At 53.4% G+C, this 20,619-nt stretch overlaps 2 protein-coding genes and 1 non-coding gene across 6 annotated transcripts in view; 1 reads left to right on the top strand and 2 right to left on the bottom strand.

Moving 5' to 3' along the window:
* Positions 1-4,589, top strand: part of HPCAL1 (hippocalcin like 1) — a 112,238-nt gene extending 107,649 nt beyond the window's left edge. For both annotated transcript variants that reach the window (XM_033838014.2, XM_033838013.2), the window contains 2 exons: positions 1,275-1,380; positions 3,739-4,589. In XM_033838014.2, coding sequence (XP_033693905.1) covers positions 1,275-1,380; positions 3,739-3,836 — 204 coding nt within the window. In that variant the 3' untranslated portion in view covers positions 3,837-4,589. The remainder of the gene's footprint in view (positions 1-1,274; positions 1,381-3,738) is intronic.
* An 8,112-nt stretch (positions 4,590-12,701) lies between these two features.
* ODC1 (ornithine decarboxylase 1) lies at positions 12,702-20,233 on the bottom strand. Of its 3 annotated transcripts, none has more exons than XM_019943284.3 (12): positions 20,026-20,233; positions 17,291-17,437; positions 17,069-17,200; positions 16,624-16,797; positions 16,268-16,440; positions 15,858-15,992; positions 15,647-15,728; positions 15,359-15,442; positions 14,541-14,703; positions 14,347-14,459; positions 14,044-14,258; positions 12,702-13,332 (listed from the first exon to the last, which is right to left on the bottom strand). In XM_019943284.3, exons 3-12 carry the CDS (start codon positions 17,168-17,170, stop codon positions 13,188-13,190), a joined length of 1,386 nt encoding a protein of 461 aa, XP_019798843.1. In that variant the 5' UTR covers positions 17,171-17,200; positions 17,291-17,437; positions 20,026-20,233; the 3' UTR covers positions 12,702-13,187. The 3 variants fall into 3 exon arrangements, with proteins under 3 accessions (XP_019798843.1, XP_019798844.1, XP_019798845.1); XM_019943285.3 differs by lacking the exon at positions 20,026-20,233 and adding an exon at positions 19,365-19,514; XM_019943286.3 differs by lacking the exon at positions 17,291-17,437.
* LOC117307959 (small nucleolar RNA SNORA42/SNORA80 family) lies at positions 18,331-18,462 on the bottom strand. Its single transcript, XR_004521900.1, has one exon. It is a non-coding gene; the product is annotated as a small nucleolar RNA SNORA42/SNORA80 family (small nucleolar RNA).
* Positions 20,234-20,619: the final 386 nt, after the last annotated feature.

Here is a 20,619-nt window from a genome sequence, read left to right as displayed (position 1 = left end):
AGAGCCCACCAGAGGCCGGGGAGGGTCTTTGCTCTGCCTCCTCTGCACTTGAACAAGTGCCTGCCCCTCTTAGGAGGGGGTTCTGTCTCAAGAGGCCCTGAAAGACACACTGGCCATGCTGTGAGGCCTGGCCACCTCCACCCTCCTCAGAGAGAGTGTAACAGATACCAGCAGCCTCACTTGGGATCATTCCTTTTTGGTTTTGTTTTGTAAACCTACATTTTTTTTTTTTTTTTTTTTTTTCCGGTACATGGGCCTCTCACTCTTGTGGCCTCTCCCGCTGCGGAGCACAGGCTCCGGACGCGCAGGCTCAGTGGCCATGGCTCACGGGCCCAGCCGCTCCGCGGCACGTGGGATCTTCCCAGACCGGGGCACGAACCCGCGTCCCCTGCGTCGGCAGGCGGACTCTCAACCACTGTGCCACCAGGGAAGCCCATAAACCTGCTTTTTAACATGCTACAACTCTCAGACTTCTGCTGTCCTTGGTGTGTTGTTTCAGGAATGAGACTCTCAGTCAAGCCATCTCCGCACAGAAACCCACAGTGGCACAGCCCCTCCCCCTCGCGAGTTACTCTGATGAGCTGCTGGTCACTGGGCTCATCATGCCCCCTGGACACACACACACACACACACACACACACACACACACACACACCCCACAACACTGGGCCGGGCCACTTGGACAGAGACACACAGAAACGGCTGGCAATGGTGCTGAGCCCTTGGATGGCAGTGTCCTGGGGTTCTCGGTCCTGCTGGAGAGACCCATCTGCCCTGGCGCTGGCCTTTCTGGGCCTAGTTATGTGGCTTTCCCTGTGGGCTGTCTTTTTTGCTTCTAACTCAGGTACAGCAATCCCATAGTCAAATGTTTGTGGCTACGTGTGCTGAGCGATGGGCTGTGCACGTATGCGCCTGTGTCACCACGACCCTCTGTGAGTTAGAGAGCATTCCCAGCGCCCCAGAGGGCCTGGGAACTGTCCCGCCTCCCGCCCCCGCAGACACCCCAGGCTCATAGCTGTCAAAGTGGGTTGTTTGGCCTGTTCTTGAACGTCACGTAAGTGAGTCGGCCTTCCTTCTGCTCACATGCTGTCTGTGACATGCCTCCACAGTATTGGGAGTAGCAGGGAACTTTCCAGCGGGGGAAGGGTCCTGAGGCTGTGAGCATCCTGACCTCTTGTCCTGCTGTGGGCTGGGCAGAAGCTCGTGCCTGTGCCCCATCCACCCAGGGACACCCTGGAACCTCTGAGCACATGTGTCTGTGTCCCCCTTTGCAGGCTATATACAAAATGGTGTCCTCCGTGATGAAGATGCCCGAGGATGAGTCCACGCCGGAGAAACGGACGGACAAGATCTTCAGGCAGATGGACACCAACAATGACGGTAGGATCCCTGTGTGTCTGTGCCCCACTGCTGGGAGCAGAGATGTGTTTGGGACCCTTTCCTCCTTCTCTGTTGCTTCTCAGGCCTCACCTGGCCCACCCCTGGCCCTGCCCGGCCAGTGCAGCTGCGCTGAGGGGAGAGCCAGAGTTCGGAGTCGGGGCACCGGGTCAGCATCCTGCCCCATGAGCCATAGTCTGCTTGCTTCTAGAACGGGGAGACTGTAGGCCTGTGGGCGTGTCCCGGGGAGAAGAGGCAGCTGTGCCCTTGGCACCTGGGCCCTGGAGGGGTTGAGATCAAGCCTTCCAGGTGGTGGGGGTCCCTTTGCCCCCCGTCATCCCTCCCCCAAACCTCAGTGGCCCCAGGGACTCTGTCGGGACGTGCTGGCCTGCAGCAGCTCTGCCAGGATCTCTGGGCCTACACCGCAGCAGAAGTGGCGTGTCCAGGAGGGGCGGTGGCGACCATACAGTGAGGACGTGCCCCGTGTTTTCTTTTCTGCATTGGCCGTGAGCTTCTGCAGGGTCCCTGCCGGGGAAGGTAGCTATGAAACTGGATGGATCCGCACCTCTTGCCAGTGTTAAGTGCAGTCCCAGAGCCAGGTCTGATTTGCTTTTGAAGGATAAAGAAATGCAGCATTTAGAAAAGAAAAAGAGAAAGTACCCCCGGGCTGTGCTGGAGATTAAAAATAAGCTAATGTACAGAAAAGTGCTCCTGAACCCTAAAGTGCGGTTTGCAGATGACGCCAAGGACTGAGCCAGCAGGGGGAGGGGGGCAACATGGCTGAAGGCACATCTCTGCAAGGAAACGGTTTCCAAAACACGATCCATCAGACGTAAAACAAGACAGCCTCGTGCCTGGCGTTGCCTTTGGGCCAATTTAAAACATGTCTTCTGCCTTCCAGAGTAGCAGCACAGGCTTTGGGTTCGACAGACCTGCTCCAACCAATCTTGGCTTCTCTGAGCCTCGGTTTGCTCCTCTGTGAAATGGGGATAATAATTCAGTCGCTTGTGGTTTTGAGGATTCAGTGAGATAGAGCCAGTAGAGCTCTTAGCACAGCGCCTGGCTCTCCCTCCACCCACCTCTGCCCCGACCCCTCAGGGCCCACTCTGGGCACCTTCCCAGGGTGTTTGTGAACTTGGGCCTGTGCCCACCGGGACAGAGCTTCTCCTGTGAACACCGGGATCCGTGCATTCCTGGAGCTCGGAGAGGGGTGGAAGAGGCGATGTTGGAAGAGAGAAGAGTGAAGCTGGGGTGGTCCAGGGCTAGGCCCTCGTCCTCCGGGGACTGCCCCACACCTTCCCTGCCCCCCTAGGAAAGCACAGGTGTCACTGAAGCCCTCTCCTGTGACCTGAGCCTGGCCATGCACCAGGAACACCCTGATGGCTGCAGGACAGACTGTGCTCAGGGACCCCCAGCGCCTTGCCAGCCTCGCTTTCTGCCCGGAGAAGAGGCTGGTGCTTTCAGAAGCTCCTCGCCCTGGACGGTCGGAGCCAAGTCCCCACCGACCATATGAATAGTAACAAAGCCCAGTAACCCCTGTCCATCGTCAGAGGGGCCCAGAGATCTTGTCTTCTGCCGAGGGGGTGGCTGCCCCCTCCCTTCCCAATCCGTCCCTTAGCCTGGGGTTGTTTAGTCTCCCTCGGGGCCAGCCTGTCTGCCCCCGCTGCTGGGGACCCACAGGAGGACGTGTCCCTCTCGGCAGTGGGCAAGCAGGAGGTCCCTGCCTGGCTTCCCAGCGGCAGCTAACTAACAGTGCATCCTGCAGGCCAGGCGTGGGCTGACCCCTCAAACACATCCTCCCAATTAACCCTCCCGGTGGCCCTTTGAGATGGGCGTTCCCACGATCCCACCACACAGATGAAGACCCTGGGACGTGGAGAGGTTGGCATTCGCTCTACTGCTGTCCTCTGGGGTAAATGGCTCTATTTCATCGTACAGCTGCAGAGCCTCAGACGCAGAGGCAAGCAGTAGGTCCCCACCCAGGCCTGGCCCTCCCGACCCTGGGTTAGTTCTGGTTTAGAGGCAGGTGTCATGTTCTTTCTGGACAAGGCGCATCTTTCTTAAATAAGGCGTGGGGCTATTTCTAAAAGGGTTTGAATTGCGCCACCAGGCACGGTCTGCTGCCATACTGGGTACGTCCTTTGAGGTGCCCAGTGCTTTGCAATGAGCACTGAAAGCAAAAAAGGTTTTTCCAGAAATGCTCTGGAAGTGTGTGGAGCCTGGACGCGTCTAGCTTCAGGAGGGCTCAAGACTTGGACCAGAGGAGACGTCCCTGACACCGGAGCTGTCCCCATGCTCTCCTAAGGGTGATGAACTGTGAGTACTGGCTAACTCCCGTTTCTCCCGTCCTCCATCCCACAGGCAAATTGTCCCTGGAAGAATTCATTAAAGGTGCCAAGAGCGACCCATCCATCGTCCGGTTGTTACAGTGTGACCCCAGCAGCGCCAGTCAGTTCTAAGGGGTCGGCGTCTGGACAGTGCAGAGAAACACAGGCTTGTCTTGCCGTTTAAGCTTTGCTTGCAAAAGTGGATGCCTCTTCAATCATTCCTGCTCTCCGGGGGCGGCCAGGCAACACGCATCTGCTGGCTTGGTGGCCATGCCTCCCTCCTCACCTGGCCTCCTCCCGCCCCCTCCCCAGTCCCTCCAGGGCGAACTCCCTGGCATGTGGTTATTCCCAGGGCTCACGGTGTCCTGGCTTCTGGGGCACCTCCCTGCCCTTAGGGAGCCCAGAGGACACCCCAAGGATCCCCGTGGGACTTTCTAAGATCGCGCCAAGGCCAGCTGATTGATTTTGTGATCGCAGGGAAAACGGGGACAAGAACAGAGGGAGAGTAGACGGGCAAGCCCTCCCCGTGCATGGCTTCACCCAGCTCGGTTCGTTTTCTCTGACCAAAGCCGCTTGCACGTATATATACTGTGGTCTCCCTTTAATATATAAGTTATACGTATGGTGAAGTGAAATGTAATGTGTAGGTCCTGTATTTAATGCCTCGATTGCCTTTGAAGCGTGGTTCCCTCGTGGCCTGTGATCCCTCCGAGCCTGGTTATTTTGTGGTATTTATGCCCTCAACCTGCCCTTTTCAAAAGGACGTGCATGCGTGCCCAGGGCCGTGGAGACCCTCCCGTCCGCGTAGTGAACGCAGCCTCTCTGTAAGGTTTGTCCTCCCTGTTGATTGGTCTGGCATTTCCTGTATTAAAATGATCAAATAAACGGCACTGTCTGAGTTTTGTGTGGGATCGGGAGGCCCCGTTGTGCCGCCCCGGCCTCCGCGCTCTCCGTGCTCTCCGTGCTCGGCCTCCACGCTCTCCGCGCTCTCCGTGCTGCCGCGGCCTCCGCGCTCTCCAGAACAGGTGCGCTCGTCAGGTCCTGCTGCTCTTTGTAAACTTGGCCCCTTCTGTATCCACGTAGCCGTTACTGTGTCTATAAATCTTGTGCAGACTGTTCTTCAATATCTGCCTCATGCCAAGAAATACTTGTGGAAATGAAAGATGACAGTTCTTGGCAGGTTTGACTGTCAGGCTTCTGCCTGTATCCAACCCCCTCCCCCGGCTCCCCCGCCAGCCCCATGGTTTAATCAGCAAGGTAGCGGCACCGCACGTCCCCAGCGAGGACAGAGCGGGGATCAGGGGTACCAGCACGGGGCCATGAGGGCAGGCCTGGTTTCTCAGCCTGTGGCCATCAGGCTGCTTTTGGTCTCAGAAGCAGAAAACCCAGCAGAGGGGGCTTCAACCATAAGGATGTTTCCACCACGTGCCGAGACTAATGCGGCAGCTGGGCGCGTCGCTAAGGATGCCCAGGTTCCTTCCGCCTCCCCCACCGCCCTGCCCCCGGCCTCACGGGCAGCTTCTGTCCTCGCACTTGAATCCTTGGGGTCCCCGCAGGGCTGTCACCGTGCAGGGCAGTGCAGCTGACACGGGAGCCTTCCACAGGCAGGACGAGAAGCAGCCTGTCCTCTGTTCTTCCTTAAAGGGGAGGAGAACTTTCCAAAATTCTCCTGTGCTCCCTGCCCAGCGCTTCTCAGTGCCTTGGCCGGGAGTGTGAGGTGACCATGACTGGCCGGCCAGGATGCACCCAGCTGATGAGGCCCCTCCCCACAGAGGGCGTGGCGCCGGGAAGCGTGAGCAGGGCCCCTCCCCACAGGGGGCGTGGCGCCGGGAAGCGTGAGCAGGATTGGGGTTCCGGTTCCAGCGCCTGGCACACCCACCCATGGGCCACGCGACCTCGCTGAGTCTCACCTGTGGAAGCAGTGCAGCCGGGAGACAGGTGATCAAGGCAAGTGGGCCGAGCGTGTAGCTCGGAGCCGGACCGCAGCAGGCTGTCAGGGACCCTGGCTGTTTTGCTGATTTTAGTAATCTTAATACCTTTTACCACTCCAGGCCTCTGAATAGAAACGGTGAGCCCTTCTGCAAGTGACTTTCCAGCCAGGGGCACTGCCGAGGCTGGGCCTTCGTGGGTGGTGGGAGGGGGAGGGGGTGGTGGGAGGGGGAGGCCAGGTGACCCGGGGGTGGACCCAGCTTGCTACAGAGAAGCAGGATGGTGCCTTGCCAACTCCGCCTGGCCTGGAGGAATCTCCCCTCCCTGAGAGGGGCTTGTATTTTACAAAATGTAAGGAGAACTGGCCAAGGCTAAATCAATAGTGCTTGTTGCCTGTTGAGGAGAGGGGGGGAGTGCTGCAGTACTACTAACAGGGGCATTGCCCAGGAATCAGGCACAGATGGGAATGACCGCTGTAGCAGGGTTCGCCCCAGAAACAGAGCCAAGGGGGTGTCTCCCTCTGTATGCACACATGTATACTGGGGTGGGGCGGGGGGAGAAAGATTCATTGCAAGGAATTGGCTCATAAGATTATGGAGGCGGAATGAACACAAGATCTACCAGCTGGAGACCCAGGAGAGCCGACGGCATTAGTTCCAGTCTGGATCTGAAGGCAGGAGACCGACATCCCAGCCCAAGCCCGGCAGGCAGAGGACGAAATCTCCCTGCTCAGTTCAGCCTTTTGTCTAGTCAGCCCTCTGGACGAGGCTGCCCACATTGCCGGGGGCGGGAGGGGGGCATTCTGCGTTACTCAGTCTGCTAAGCCGAATGTTCATCTCCCCCAGAAACGCCCTCACAGACACACCCAGAATAATGTTTAACCAACTGTCAGGACACCCACGACCCAGGCGCGTTGACCTAAAATAACCATCCCAAGTGCTTCCACCCGAATGTGGAAGTTGTGGATCTGGGGGTCAGGGTGGTGCCTTAGGGAGTCTTAGGCGATGAGGAAACCGGCCCAGGGAAGGGCAGGGATGACCCACAGGCCCGTCACTCACTCCGGGGATTCGGCTAGCAACCGGCCATGTCCCTCAGGTCCCAGCAACTCAGTGGCAGAATCAGAACTAGTCAGATGATCCTACCCCCCAGACAGTGCCCCTTTCAGCATGTGTGTGTGTGTGTGTGTGTGTGTGTGTGTGTGTGTGTGTGTGTAGAGGGGCAGGTGGTGTGGTCTCTGCAGACAGGGCTTGGTGGGACTCAGGTGTCTAGTTTGGGGTGTGTGTCTGCCCTACAAGGCAGTGTCATAGACGCACACCCAGGCACCACCCGTGCAGAGACTCGGCACCAGACTCCCGGCGCGTCTGGCCTGGGCCTGTATCAGCAGGTGAGTGGCTTCTGGGGACGTGTGCGAGGCTGTGTTGGGTGGCAGCCCTGCAGCTCCTTCCAGGTGGGTGGGAGCAGGACCCGAGCCCCTGGCCCTGGCTCTAAGCTGGCCCAGTCGGCTTTCACAGCAGGGCACCCACCCTATTCCTGTCCCCAGCTTGGGCTGAAACGGCCTCCATGAACTTCATGCACGCCCACACACCTGCCTTTCCCAAGACGCCATGCAAACGTCCCTTCCTCCAGAAAGCCGTCCCCACCCTCCCCAGATACTCTCCACGGCCCCCGTGCTCCCCTCGCCCACAGCGTTGCTTCCCTTGCACTGACCTCATCATTCACTTCCTTCTGGTCGCCTTCCCCCTTCCCCTACCCAGAGCCGGTACAGGCCAGGCTTAGAATTAGGGAGTTCCCTGGTGGCCTAGTGGTTAGGATTCCAGGCTTTCACCGCCACGGCCCGGGTTCGATCCCTGGTCGGGGAACTGAGAATCCCGCAAGCCACGTGGCACGGCCAAAAACAAGAGGGGGAAAAAAATTAGAGGCTCAGAATGAGTGAGTGAACAAACGAAGCGTGGGGTCCACCCCACAGCCTGGAACTGCACCCAGTGGGCCTCAGACACAGAGGCAGGGGTACAAGTCGCAGCCTGGCCACTGACAAGCCACGTGACCCTGGGCACATAAGGCAGGGGCCCAGAGAACCAAGGGTGCTGACCTTGATCTCGCAATCTAAAAGGCAATTTTAGATTTCAATCTAAAATTGAAAATATTGAATTCTTAATATAATATATGCTTAGCTTTTGGCATGATACTGTTGTGATAGGGTATTTTTAAGGCCTCATTTTTCTGATAGCTTTTATGTTGCTTTTAAACTTTCTCTAAGAGTTACATATATTCTTTACAGAAAATACAGAGTAACAAGAGAACAATTACCTATAAATTTAATACCCAGACATAAGCACTGTTCATTTTGGTGTATATATTCTCAGTGTTTTTATTTTTTTCTATAAATATATTTGTACACTTAGGGATTACAAAAATAGAATTGTAGTATACTTGCTATTTCATATTCCTGCTTTTTTCACTTAATGAGGTATCATGTAGTGTTCCATCATATTGATGTCCCATAGTTTAATCAATTCTTTGCAATTAGATTTAGACAGTTTGCTTTTCCCTGTCACAAACAATGTGAATACGTTTTATATACATCTCTGTGTCCATCGGGATTACTTCTGTAGAATAAGGTACTACAAGTGGAATGACTAAGTGTGACATAAAGAGGGACAGGCTGCAGAGCCTTGGGGGAGGGCAAGGATGCCCATGGGCCAGGATCTGCCCCCCTGCCCCTCCAGCTCAGAGCGAGGGCTGCAGATGGTTCCTGGCTCCTCCAGAAGGGGGAGCCAGAGCCGGGGTTGGCACCAGGCGCCCAGGGTGGGGCGGCCCCGCTGTGGGAAGAGTATGGCCCCGGGCCAGGCGAAGATGGGGAGGGGTAACACCAGCAGCCTTGGGCGCCCGGGGACCGATGTGTGGGGATAAGCAGGACCTGGACTTAGGCCTCAAGGGCTGGTCAGCGGGTGGACTGTGAGGGCAGTGCCCCCTGCTTCCCACGCCACCCACGCTTCAGCGGGGGATGGGGGGCGGGTGAGCCTGGCCGCAGAGCCCGGGCGGGGCACGGGCACGAGCGGTGTGTCCAGGGGGCGCCTGAGGGGTGGCCGCCCAGGTCACCAAGTGTGGTGTGGGTACTTCAGGAGCCCAGGCTGGGGGCATCACCCACTCCGGACAGGCAGGGGGCAGAGAATGCAGGCCGTGGGGACCCCCAGCTGTTCCCTGCGTGTGAGGGCTGGGCTGGGGGAGTCTTCGTCTGTGGGGCTCCGCAAGATTTTCGGGGGGAGCAGCCTGGTCCAGGGCGAGCTGTCTGGAGCCTCAAAGCCTAGCTGCCCAGGTGTGGCTGCCCTTGGATCTCCCCCTGAGCCAGGCCACGCTCCAGTCCCCACAGTCCTGTCAGGCCTCTGCCATCGTTTGCTGAGGGACTGAAGGACCTGCCCACTTGGTCGCAGCTCCAGATTGGCCGAGGAGTCTCAAGCACGAGGTGCTGCTGCCCCCTGGTGGCCGTATCCGGGAGGGCCGTCCGGGCCTGGGAGCGCGGATCCCCCAGCCTGGTTTCGGAGCCTCTCCGGCCAGCTTCATATAGGAGCTTTCTGCCTCTGTCCCATTTGACAGCCTAAAGCCCGGGGGAGCACCTGATTTCCCGTGGGCCACACAGCACACAGAAGCCGAGGCCGGGCTCCTGGTACCCGGGACTCGGAAGCCTGGTTGATAGGGTTGCCACGTAAAGTACAGCCTGACCAGCTGGCAGGTAGATAACCTGACAAACAAGGATGGAGTCTGCACAGAGATGCAAGGTGACCATCACAGGGGTCACCGTGGGCCGTGGGGAGCACAGGGCTACAGAAGACAGGCCGAGCGAGGCCTGCGTGGGCCAGCGGGCCGCCTGCGAGGCAGCACGAAGGCTGGTCAGCCAGGAGGCTAGAGAGGGCTGTGGAAGGCGTGGACAGTGGCGCCCTGGGTGCGGACAGGTCCAGGTGCAGGCCAGGCTCTGACCCCGTCCCCGGGGGGACTGCGCCCTGTCAGGGCAGACGGCCCCGCCCAGGCGGGGACGGGGCTGCGGGGCAGAGGTGTGTGTGGGGGGGGGGGGGCGGGTGAGTACTCGGCCCCGAAGACTCGGCCGCTTCTTCCGGCAGCCTCAGGAGCTGGGTGGGTGCGAGCCAGCCCTGCAGGGCGGCCCTGGCCAACGCCGCCCTGTCCCCGGCCCAGCCCGCGGGCCCTGGTTCAGCCGCTCGTGCGCGTGGGAGTTACACGACTGAGGACTTTTTCTCTGGGCCTCTCCTTCCTCACCCAGGAGGCATATTCATTTGATTCCTTTAAGATCAGCAATAGACACGTGTAAAGGTGCGTATGAAGTCAGTCTCCACTCCCCTCCTCAGGCCTCCATCCTCCTGCTGCGTTTCTTGTCAGTCCTTTCAGAAGTTGCCACGCGTGTGCAGGTACAGGCGTGCACACCAAGCCTGGCTTGCCTTTTACACACGGGATAGCTCACTGCACGGTGCTCCTCTGCCCCTTTCTCCAGCTTGGAGATCGTCCCCCACCAGCTCCTGCAGGGCTCTGCGTCTTGAAGCAGCCGTGTGTCCCAGTGATCTCATCAGCCAGCACCCTCTTCACGAGCATACGGTTGTTTCTAATACATGCTGTACAGACAGTCACAATGAAAAGCCTTAAGCCGACTTATCAGAAAATTCTTACAAGTAGACTTGTCGGGGCAAAGATAACGTGGATTATTTCTGATATCGCCAAATTCCCTCCAGAGATTCTTCTTATTCTCAGTTTCCCATCTGCCTTGGGCGAGCCAGCCTGCTTACCCAGCAAGCCAGTGCACTCTTCTACCTTCGTCAAACTGACAGGTGATAGATTCTCATAGTTTTAATATGCACTTGCGTTTTAAAGTTTGTTCAAGTTCAAAGTTTTTTCTTTTCTGTGAACCTAAGTAGGGCTTGCCCACTTTCTATTGAATTCTTTTTTTACAGATCTATTGGAGCTCTTTGAACAGGAAAGAAATTGGCCCCTTCCACGTGGCCTCTCCCGTCGTGGAGCACAGGCTCCGGACGCGCAGGGTCAGTGGCCATGGCTCACGGGCCCAGCCGCTCCGCAGCATGTGGGATCTTCCTGGACCGGGGCACGAGCCCGTGTCCCCTGCATCGGCAGGCGGACTCTCAACCACTGTGCCACCAGGGAAGCCCCTGCCCCTTGCATTTTTGACTTCAAATGTTTTCTTCTAATACATTTGTGGCCTGTCACAATGAAAACTTTCATCTGGGACTTACTGTGGTGTAAGGAGCATCAGTGACATCTTACTTTGCCCAGGTGGTTACCCACTGCCCCACCCTCCGTCCCCAGTCCTGGGGCGGACCCGGCAATCTGCATTTTCAGACGCTCCCCAAGTGATTCAAATGCAGGGGCTTGGAAACCACTTCCTTTACCTTGAACCAGTAGCCCCTCCCATGCGGGCCTGCGTGGAGACTCCAACACCCTCAGGAGGAAGAGTCACCCACAGCCTTGGTGGAGGCCAGAGCTATATTCACTTCAAATCAAGGTCTAGGAATGTCGTTTCTATGAATGACCGGACAGTACCATCTGTAATGGACATACTAAGTGCACACTGCAAGCTAGAACTTGAGGGTCCTGGAGGACAGTGTTGACCGACACACACCCAGCCGTCTGAGATCCCCATCCTTTTGCCAAACTCGCCCACACCCAGGTGTAGGGGCCACGGGAGGTCATTTGGCCCAGCCCAGGCCGTGTCACCATACAGGCTCCCAGGGCTCACAAGTTGCTTCACCAAGCTGCCATGAGCCAGGTTCAGAGGCTGTTGTATGGGCGCCATGGGACTACCTGGGGCTACTTCTGTCCCCACCAGCACTGGCCAGTTGGCTGGACTGCACTTTTACCTAACAGGCTGCGAGCAGAGCAGTTCCCAAGCCCTCAGTCCTGCATACTTTTTGAGTGGAAAACCTCTCCTCTTTTCAATCCAAGCTCAGTGCTGTCACTAGGGCATCTTGTTACTCCTCACTTCTGAAGGTAGAAAATCTAATTTCTCAAAGTCTTAGGCATGGCATCTAGCTTGCATTTCTTGGCACTTAATCCATACAGAACACCAATTCCTTTATTTTGAACATTAGCAGCGGGCAGACTGAGGACCCAGAAAAGGATGTGCTCACAGGAAGTCGGACAGACAGTCCACTTGTGTTCTTTCCTCTATTCTGCCCAGACTCCAGTCAGACCTATTTTCTCTGTGGCTCCTAAGAAGTCTTATTCAGGGGTCTGGCTAACCAGCCGAGACGTGATGTCAGCGATCACAGCAATGTGCTGTGTCCAGGTGGAACTCAGGTCTCGGGGGAAGGTGGCTTTTTAGAAACGCAAGTCACTCCCCTCAACTCCTTGGTAAAGGTACCAACAGCATCAGCAGAAGCGCTTAATGCAGTCCCTGAGATGCAAGAAGCTGCAGCATTCCCACCTGTACCACGTGCTGTCTCCCCGTGTCCCTCTAACGAAGCTGGTGAGACACTCAGTGCCGTCTGCAGTGTCTGGTACAGACCAGTGGCAGTTACTAAGGTGACACCTGGCTTTTACGTGGCCTTCCTTTCCTCCCTCCTCCCTGTGCTACAGCAGGAATTCACAATTCCCATTTTGGAAATTTAGTATGGGAGCCTGCCAACCTCCTCTGAGGACTGGGGGTACAAGTTGAGTAAGAGAATATAAAAGGCCAAGGTCGGAAGGTAAAGCTCTACAACACGTGCAACAACTACCAAAAGCTGTGCTACATTCCCAACTAGTTGTAACTATGCAACTAGTGAAGTCAAGACGGGGAGGGCCTGTGTCTAGCCTCTGGAGGCAGGGTGCAGGGGGCCTGGGCACTGGCCCTGCTCGCCGCAGGCCGGCTAGTTAACAAGGGGCCCTGGGCACTCCAGGCTCACAGTCGCATCCAGGGTGGACTGAGCCGTTAACAGCAGAGACTGCTCACTGTCTCGCCCCTCCTTTTCCTTCCACCGCACATGGGGCTAGACCCACTCACTACTCTGGGAATCCAAAGCAAACTTCCGACAGGACTTGTGGACTTGAAATAAAAATGTCAGACAGGAAAAAGGCATTCCGTGGATCTTCAAAATATTGAAAACCTGTCAACTCCTTAGTCCTCTGGGGCAAGTTTCTCAGCCTATGGGAGAAGCATCAATTTCCCACCTGTAAACCACACGCAAGGTGAGCCATCTGGAATGGACACGCCGTAGACATTTCCCAGTGCCTATACTTTACTTCAAACAGGTCACAGCACTGAGCTTCTGGCCCTTTCTGCCAATGCACAAGCTACAAACGCTTGCTCAGCAGCTGAGGGGCACGCTTTAGTAGCATGTTTGAAAAGTGAATAAAAATCCATATAAAACAAATATTCAAATAGTTTCCATAGGAACACAGATAAGTGTGACCCCATCGCCTAGTCTTCCACGTTGCTGCATCTGTGCCAACCCTATTCACATAGACATCTCAAAACTAGCAGTAATTAAGTTAAGTGGTCCCCCCCAAACCCTTAAATCAAGCTAAACTCGCAGTTAACAGCTACAAGAATGGTATCTACACATTAATACGAGCTGAAGCGCAGGCTGCTGGGTGCCGTTTCATTCCACTCTCCCAAGCACAGGACACAGGCAGGGTGCCGATGTCCTGCTCCTCTACACCGGGGGGGAAGTCGTGGTTCTGGATTTGCTGCATCAGTTGCCTGAAAGAGACAGAGTGGCACGCTCAGAAACCCTGAGTCACCCCTCACTGAGCAATTCCACACCGAGAAACTGAGAATAACTTATTCATGAGCCTATTTATGTCCTTGGTTACTATGTCATCAGGAAGCAATTCAACGTAGCTCTACAGCAAGCATTTCTTCAGAACCATCTTTGTGGTAACGAGGAAAGCACAAGTCACAGACACTAATTAAAATATTCTAGCTGCAGAGAAATATCCTGATCAATCTTTTCTAAAATGATTATGCCTTAAAAATCTGAAAATACAGATCACTATTATTGAAGGGATTTTCCTTCCATTGTATTTTCCAAAATTTCTAAAGCATACATTAATATGGAGAGAAAAACAATTTAAAAAAATGTTACTGGGGCTTCCCTGGTGGCTCAGTGGTTGAGAGTCCACCTGCCGATGCAGGGGACACGGGTTCGTGCCCCGGTCCGGGAAGATCCCACATGCCGCGGAGCGGCTGAGCCCGTGAGCCATGGCCGCTGAGCCTGCGCGTCCGGAGCCTGTGCTCCGCAACGGGAGAGGCCACAACAGTGAGAGGCCCGTGTACCGCAAAAAAAAAAAAAAAAGTTACTATTTAACCCTAAGTAAAGCAATTTCTTATTCGACAAGAGCAAGCATAACAAATCCTGGAAGGTTTTATTTTCTTACAGGAAACATAAACACACACACTGTTGTCACTAACCATGTTGGCCCTGACATCACATAGTAGATGGTTGGTCTCTGGAATCCATTGAAAGTAGAAGCAGCAGCGACAGTGTAAGCACCCATGTTTTCAAAGAGCATCCAATCGCCCACATGCATCTCGGGCAAGTTACAGCGCTCAACAATGCGATCCAGGCCATCACAGGTCGGTCCCCAGATGCTGGACGAATAATACTTCTCATCTGGTTTGGGTCTCTACATTTGAGAGAGAGAAAAACACGCCTGCTTACACTTGTTCCGACCAATCCTCTTAACTGCTGTCTACAGCGTGTTCACAAGGTACCTTCTGCAGAAGAGGCTTCACGTGTGCGTGATCGTAGAGGATGCAGTTGAAAGATCCATACACTCCATCGTTCACGTAATACATAAACGTCTGTTCACTTGACTCATCTTCATCTAGAAAAGCACAATTAGTCTCAATTACCACTTCATGTACCAACTTTGTTGTACACGCGATGAATCATCCTTTGTACGTACCATCAGAGCCTGTCTGTTCCTTTAATACGCGTTTTTTGGCAATGATATTAACTGCTAGTGTGAAAGCTGATGCAACATAGTATCTGCCTGGCTCAGCTATGATCCTAACTCCAGAGTCCGATGGAAAATACTTGTCCAACGCCGGGTTGATTACACTGGTAATCTACCAGAGTGAGATAGAAAAGAGCAGTTAGTCATCAAGGGGAACTCACACGGACCAGTACCTTGTGACATGACACATCAAAAGCCCTGAGAGCAGTCATCAGCAGAGAGGTTTACCCTCAAACAACAGCAAAAGATAAACATTTCCCTGAAAACCAGCCTGTACATCCCTGTGGTTTCATTTTGATTCCCCTCCAGACACCCTTTCTACTCTAAGATGTTATGGATATGATTTTATTAAACAATGATACAAATTTATTACCACTTACAAAGTGCCTAAATGTTTTTATCTAGCAAATACATGCCAACAGAACAAAACTTTCTATTCTGCCTATGCACATAATTTTAACAAAAAAGAATACGGATTTATTTTATAAATGAGTAGCATATAATGGCCTAACTTCTTCTAGTTCCGTGACCAGGGATTGAACCCGGGCCCCCTGCATTGGGAGCTCGGAGTCTTAGCCACTGCGCCACCAGGGAAGTCCCTTAAGTACCATTTTAAATAGCACAGAAGTCATTCAAATTACCACACCAAGACATTTATTTTCACGTTTGTATAGTCCCTTTACTATCTGTTAAAACTAGTTAAGTTTTGAAATATTCCAAAAAAGAACTTGCTAAGAGCTACAGATTATAGTTTTGTTATAAATTACCTCTTCAAATTTAAGCTTTACATCCTCAGATCCGGGAAAGCCACCACCGATATCAAGCAGATACATGTTGAAACCAACCTCAGCCTGGAGTCAAGAAAGTGAATTCAATCAAATTAGGTCAACCAAGTAGCCAGATTCCTAACACGGCGTGACAAATGCACGCAGCAGATGGGGTTAAATGTCTGTAATATGAGATGACCTCTACAAAAGGTCAGTTCTGGAATCGGGACTAGTTATTACTGTCATCCTTGCCCCCCCTCCTCCCACTTGGGGTTCACATATACTCACTCCCATGTCAAAGACACAGCGGGCATCAGAGATGGCCTGCACGAAGGTCTCCGGATCAGTACAACCACTTCCCACATGGAAGCTGGGGCAAAAAAAGTAGAATATGCTATTTCTTACTATTTCTGGAAATAACTATTCACAGTGGGAGAAAACCTATAAAACTTGTATTGTCTAATCTTAATCTCTACCTCTGCCATCACCAAGATCTCACCTGACACCAATGACATCAATCTCCAGCTCTTTCGCCCGTTCCAAAAGAAGCCTGCTGGTTTTGAGTGTGGCACCAAATTTGACACTGAGGCGACAGACTGCTTTGGAATCATCAGTGGCAATCCGCAAAACCAACCTAGAGGCAAGAAAAGTGTATCAAGTTTCCCATAATAGAAGATCACCTACAGCCATGGTTAAGACAGAGACTCCTGGGCTCTGATACCCTGTGGTTTAAGTCTAATTTGGTTTTATTAATCAAGAGGCTTTAAGGTTTTTTCTACTTTGTCTCTGACCCAGTACACAGATAATTTACTAAAGTATGGAAATCTAACAACTGGAAATTTGAGTTTGTCTGCCATTATTATACAGATGCCACATCTGACCCTGCCCTCAAATGGAGGAGTAACTTACTTGGCCTTTGGATGTGCCCTGGCAACTTTCATCAACTCAACTTCACTATCAAAAGTCATCATCTGGACTCCATTATTGGCAGCGTATTTAATCTGAGACACTTGTTTACAAGGATTTGCATAGATAATCCTTTCTGGAGGCACCCCGAGACTCTGCACCAACTGGATTTCAGTCTGAAAAAGAAGAGGTGTTACAATACATGTAGCTAATACATGGAAGAAACAGAAAAACGTGGGAAGCTGTCACCACCCCCACTCAATTCATTAGCATCTCCTGCCCAAGCAACGCAGTTTTGATCTGCCCTGCGGGAACACCGAGGCCATGACAATCCTGTGAGTTCTGCGGCTTTTGCTCACCTTGCTGGCACAGTCAAATCCTGTCCCTATGGCAGCTAGGGTCTTCACTATGGTTCTGCTATCATTGCATTTGACTGCATAAAAGGGGGTGACCCGAGGAAGAGCTTTAAACCATCTCAGATGTTTCTTCAGGATGTCTCCCAGGTCCGCAACATAGAAGGCATCCTTATCGTCCTGCAGTGACAGTGGTTACAGGAAACCCATCAGCGGCCTAACAATGTGTCCAACACGCAGGCTTCCCTTCCCTTGCCCGTCATTCTCATGAATCCTACTCTATTTAGTCAATTCCTGGCATGAATATCATTTTTATTGCACGATCCGTAGCCAATTAAATTCTAAATTCCCTAATAAGACATTTCCATTTCCGCAAGACCCCACTGAAGCTTCCCATCCAACCCAACATTCTCAAAGCTGCACTCCCAGCAAGGACTTAACATACACTTACAGAAGAAGAAACTTCATTAATTTTTTGGTCCAGAATGTCCTTGGCAGTAAAGCCTTCATCCAGGAAATGGCAGTCAAACTCTTCATTACTAAAGTTGTTCATGGTTCCTTGATATCTTTCTGAAACAACAAACTGCAGACAGGGCAGACGATTTACTCAGAAGTCTTAGCAATACTTAGTAACTCCTAATAAGATAAGCCTGCAACAACCATGAATACTTACAAGGGAAACTAAGAGATGAAATTTAAAGAAATTATGCCAGCTTTTCACAAAGGCAATTCTCTAGGAATTCCAAGTCCCACTGAAAGATGTGCGTGCCCTTGCTGCAGCAGTGAAAATGTCCTGACAAACGCACAATCTGCTGTCCACCTTCGGAACACATTAAATTGGAAGATCAGTTACTGGCAGCACACACAAGAAGCAGGACTACTCAAGCACCCTCCACAGACACCTCACTCACTGGGTTTGGGAATCCCATTATTCCTAGGTTTAGGTCACGTGACTCCATAAACCTCAATGGAATGAGGACACCACAGATACAACGCTAGAGTTTTTCACACTGAACTTCCATATATAGTACTGTCCACCTCAAAAAAAGCATTTCAAATATCCCTGCTAAAAACTGCTGAATGCAGGTTTCAGAAGCTTTCCTGCACTTAGTTCACTGATAGGGAAAAAGTTTCATGACAGTTAGCTTACTTTATTTCGGATCTGTTTCTCTTTAGAAGCTTAAAATAGCATGACAGCAATTTTTCAAAGTTGCTGTATAAACACCTTGCTATTTCCTAAGTCTTATACAGAACAACTTTTAGTGACTAACAGGCATCATTGCTCTCAACTTAACTGAGTGCTCTTAAGTTTCCTGAGAATTTTATGAGCTAATTTTCACGCTAGGCATGTGTTTTTTAAAACTGCAATCTTCAAATCAACATAATGTATTACAGTTGCTGTAGCGGATCAGAAATCAGTATTCTTAAACCAGCACTGCCTACTAAATCAGCAACTCTGGGAACCTCAACTGTCCCTACAGGTGCTCTAATACCTGCTTAGCTATGAAGGATCATCACCTGGGAATAAGTTTTGACTAACTATGAATAACAAAAATAAGCCAACAATAATTTATGAATAAGCAAAAATAAAGCTCATTTAACAATCAGAGCCACTGTCCTTGGCCTTCATGAAATGCGACACTGGTCAATGACAGTTGTCTTAAAATTACTGATTTTAACTTATTTAATTTCTGCCAGGGAGGGCTTCTTTTCCACTGTGCAACCCGCTTCAGTGCCTGCAGCCTACGGGCAGAGGCCAGGCAATGGTTCTGGGCCAGTTTGCTCTGGCATGGGACACTATGAGAGGCCCAGGGGGACGGGCCTGCCATAAATCCAAACCCATGCACGGCAGAACTTGCAAGGCTTGATCTAATGTGACTTGCTGGCATTGTCAACCACCTACGTTGCCTAAATCGCGCGTAGGGGAAGGGAAGAGACTAACTGCCGGCAAACCCATTCTGTCTATATAACAACATTTAAATACGCTCACCGGTGACAGATTGGGCTATTTAGAGTCTTGTTAAACATTTTTAAAGCAATGTTCAGGCTTAAGCTTAGGACGTTTTTGTTTCTCTGAAATACACCCCTACTAAGTATTTTGCTTTCTTGTATCTTTCAAAGCTTTATCTCAATAACTTTTTTTTTTTTTCTTCGCGGCACGCGGGCCTCTCACTGTTGTGGCCTCTCCCGTTGCGGAGCACAGGCTCCGGACGCGCAGGCTTAGCGGCCATGGCTCACGGGCCCAACCGCTCCGCGGCACGTGGGATCTTCCCGGACCGGGGCACGAACCCGTGTCCCCTGCATCGGCAGGCGGACTCTCAACCACTGCGCTACCAGGGAAGCCCTATCTCAGTAACTTTTGATATAGAAACATTTCACCCAAGAACACCTCTCGGTGTTCTTTCTGTATAGCTAAGTTACTTAAAATGACTCGGACTAGCGCAAGACAGCGCCTCTCTGCTATGAAATGCTTTGCTGCAAATTGGGTAACGTTAGAAAAGACAGGTACTAATTCAAACAGCAACTGAAAAATTTACAAGTGAACGAAATTACGCCCTATTTTAGGTGTGAATGAAGTCAACACATTCTTTGTTCTCCCTAGACATTTCTAAGAGGTTCTACTCCCCACTTTCCCCCATTATTTCGCATTTTCAAACACAGGTGGCCTTTTTGGGAAGATCTTGGGACTGGCTCCTATGCCGAAGCCTGAACTGGGATCTTAATATTATAGGTTTTCCTTGACTCACCGAGTCATTCAAAGATCCCGTAACAACTCTAAGCCACGGCCGGCTGACTATTACCAGTTGTTACTACGAGGTTATCTCATCTCAGCTCTAGCGACCCGAGTGGGTTTCTATACTGGGTCATTCGCTCTGTACACACAGCACAAATAAAAGCTAAAATGAAAAAGAAAAAAGTAAATTCCAGGGCAATACGGCGGAATGGCACGTCTCTTCCTTCTAGAAATGAGTGCGAGCGATGGGAGCCCGGAGACCTGCGCCGGCTCGCCTCCTACCTCTCCTGCACCTGCTACCGGACTGCCACATGGGTTTAAAAAAAAACACAGCAGTTGAAGGAACGACCGACCCTTTTCAACAGCTTCCGGCTCAGAAACCCTCACTGACGTGGTTCGGAGGAGGTGAACCCCGGGCCGTTCCAGCCCAGGCTGCCCTGAGCCGGGAGGGCGGCCGCCGTGCGCGCCGGGGGCCGGCTTCACCGGGGACGCCAGGGCCGGGGGCGCAGCGGCTCACCGAGGTCAGGGGCCGGCGGCCGGCTCTGCGACCACGTGTCCTCGCAGCTCCACGGCGCGGGAGCTGCTCCGGCCTCAGGCCGGGCCCGGGCGCAGGGACACGTGGCCGTCACCCCCGCTCCCCCGGCCTTCCAACCGCCCGGACGCGCCCCTCTCACCTTAGAGCGCACGGGCGCCGCGGGCAGACCCCATGGAGACCAGACGCCGCCGCCGAGCGCGCAGGACCGCCGGCCGCCCCGCCGCTGTCCCCGCCGCCCCCGTCAGCCGCCCGCCCGGCCGCCCGCCACCTCACTCCCTCCTGCGGAGAACCGCCGGCCCGAGGTGGTGCCGGAGCGCTGGCAGAGGGACAGCGGCGGCGGCGGCGGAGGCTGAGGAAGACTGAGGGAACTGACAAAGCCCGACTCACCGCAGCTCCGCTACTTATAGCGCCGCGCGTGTCGTCATGGAAACGCACCAGCTCAAACCAGCCGCGATCGGTTCCGTCCGGGCGTCCTCCCAGGGAGGGGGCGGGGCGCGGCGGCGGCCAACCCTGAGCCGGGCGGAGGGGCGGGGGGCGCGGGCGGTTCGACGTCAGCGCATCCGAGCGGCTCCCGCCCCTCCCGGGCCAGCTGCAGGCCCGCGCAGGCGCACACGCCGCGGGCCCTGGGCTCCAATAGCGCACCCTCAGGCGCCTGCGCCTGGCGCTCCGCCTGGGGCCAAGAGCCGCAGCCGAAGAATTGCGAAACCAGCCTCCGACCGCCGCCAAATTTCAG

This window comes from Tursiops truncatus, chromosome 14, assembly GCF_011762595.2.
Source record: "Tursiops truncatus isolate mTurTru1 chromosome 14, mTurTru1.mat.Y, whole genome shotgun sequence".
Lineage (NCBI taxonomy): Eukaryota > Metazoa > Chordata > Mammalia > Artiodactyla > Delphinidae > Tursiops > Tursiops truncatus.
This window is presented reverse-complemented; position numbering and strand designations above follow the sequence as displayed.

Coding starts and splice junctions, on each gene's coding strand:
- ODC1 (XM_019943284.3), bottom strand. CDS start 17,170: ATGAACAACTTTAGTAATGAAGAGTTTGACTGCCATTTCCTGGATGAA. Junction 14,460..14,540: donor GGAACAGACAGGCTCTGATG/GTACGTACAAAG, acceptor GTGCTTTTCTAG/ATGAAGATGAGTCAAGTGAA. Junction 14,259..14,346: donor TGAAGCCTCTTCTGCAGAAG/GTACCTTGTGAA, acceptor TCTCAAATGTAG/AGACCCAAACCAGATGAGAA.